Genomic DNA, 1416 nt, shown 5'->3' with positions numbered 1-1416 from the left:
TTTCCCATGTGGAGTGCTATTCAACTGCTTGCAGAAATCTGTAATTTTAATGCATTTTAAACACATTAGGAATGGGAGATTAATTCTCCAAACCAAGGAAAATACTCCATAAAAAAATAAAGATAGAAAATACATGCTACCTTAATGGCAAACTTATTTTGGATACTTAATGGTAATGATCTTGGAATTAAGGGAGGGAGCAGCGGGGACCACCCTTTGCTCAGGAGGACAGCGAGGACATCTTGCCAGAGAGTGCCGGGTCCTGGGGCTGAGCTGGTAGCGGGACGGCACCGCTGTGGTCAGCAGCCCACCGGCCCCTGTGCTGTCCGCTGGGACCATCAGTGCTGCAGCAGGAAGTTGGTGGCCACGTTAAGGTCATTATTTGAAGCTCTCAGGGCTTCCAAAGCGTCACCTCTGGAAAATCCCATCTCCATGAGCCGGGCAACCTGAAAACAGAAACAAAACCAGAAAAGCCTGATGAGGCTGACGACACTGCCACCGACCCACCAGCCCCAAAATGTTCCTCGTGTGAGTTCTGTAGGACACATTAAAGAACAACAACAACACAACTGGTTTTCATTTTAGTGTGGAATCTGACGCTTATAAAATTACAACCGGCTCACCTTTTACGGTGCTCACTATATACAGCTGATAAATACGCATTTCCTCACTGAGTCCTCACTTTAGAGACGAGGAAGGGGGCTTCCGAGGGTCAGTGACCTGCCAGGATGAGCAGAGGGCGGCCGAGCTGCGGTGCGGGGCCTGGGAAGCAGGTCTGCACCAGCCACACTCCTTCAGGGTCGAATTTGACTCCCGAGGAAGAGCTTATCCAAGCCGCAGGCGTCCTGAGCCCTGGTACACACACCTTTGCATTCCTGGCTTGCCTCAGGCAGAGCATGGCCTTGGGGAGCCCGCCCCCAACCCCACCCCCAGCGTCTCACGGCAGGTGCAGCATCCCCAGAGTCCCCACCGGCCTGCGGGCAGCAGCTGCGCAGAGGGGGCGAAGCCTGGGCAGAGCAGGCCGGGAGGGCGAGGCCTCCATTTTTGTAGAGGCTTCCTGTACTTTTACATACAAGAAGTCTCCAAGGTCAAAACAGGCACTGTTACTACAGTTTATTCGTAACCTATTTTCCCACTTTACAATGTATTATAAAATCATTTATGACCCTGGACTAGCCGCAGGTGTTGTTGTTTTTTGTTTTTTACTTATTTTGAAGTATACTACATTTGCAATAATATTTGGTGAAAAGTGATACTCTTACAAATGTTGAGATTTCCAAGGAGGTGTGAGTCGACAAGGGGCTGGGGACTTAGTCACCACTTCTTTTTTTTTTTTTTTTTTACATCTTTACTGGAGTATAATTGCTTTACGATGGTGTGTTAGTTTCTGCTTTATAACAAAGCAAATCAGTTATA

At 48.5% G+C, this 1416-nt stretch overlaps 1 protein-coding gene across 2 annotated transcripts in view; it reads right to left on the bottom strand.

Annotated features, from left to right (window-relative positions):
- The window catches only part of UBAC2 (UBA domain containing 2), a 159131-nt gene continuing 157715 nt past the window's right edge, over positions 1-1416 (bottom strand). Inside the window, exon 9 of one of the 2 annotated variants that reach the window (XM_007467221.1) lies at positions 1-446. In XM_007467221.1, coding sequence (XP_007467283.1) covers positions 339-446 — 108 coding nt within the window. In that variant the 3' untranslated portion in view covers positions 1-338. The remainder of the gene's footprint in view (positions 447-1416) is intronic. The other variant, XM_007467222.1, reaches the window with a different exon arrangement.

The sequence above is a fragment of the Lipotes vexillifer genome, unplaced genomic scaffold (assembly GCF_000442215.2).
Source record: "Lipotes vexillifer unplaced genomic scaffold, Lipotes_vexillifer_v1.1 scaffold291, whole genome shotgun sequence".
In the NCBI taxonomy this organism is placed as follows: Eukaryota; Metazoa; Chordata; class Mammalia; order Artiodactyla; family Lipotidae; genus Lipotes; species Lipotes vexillifer.
The sequence above is the reverse complement of the archived record's forward strand: the minus strand, read 5'-3'. Positions and strand labels throughout refer to the sequence as shown.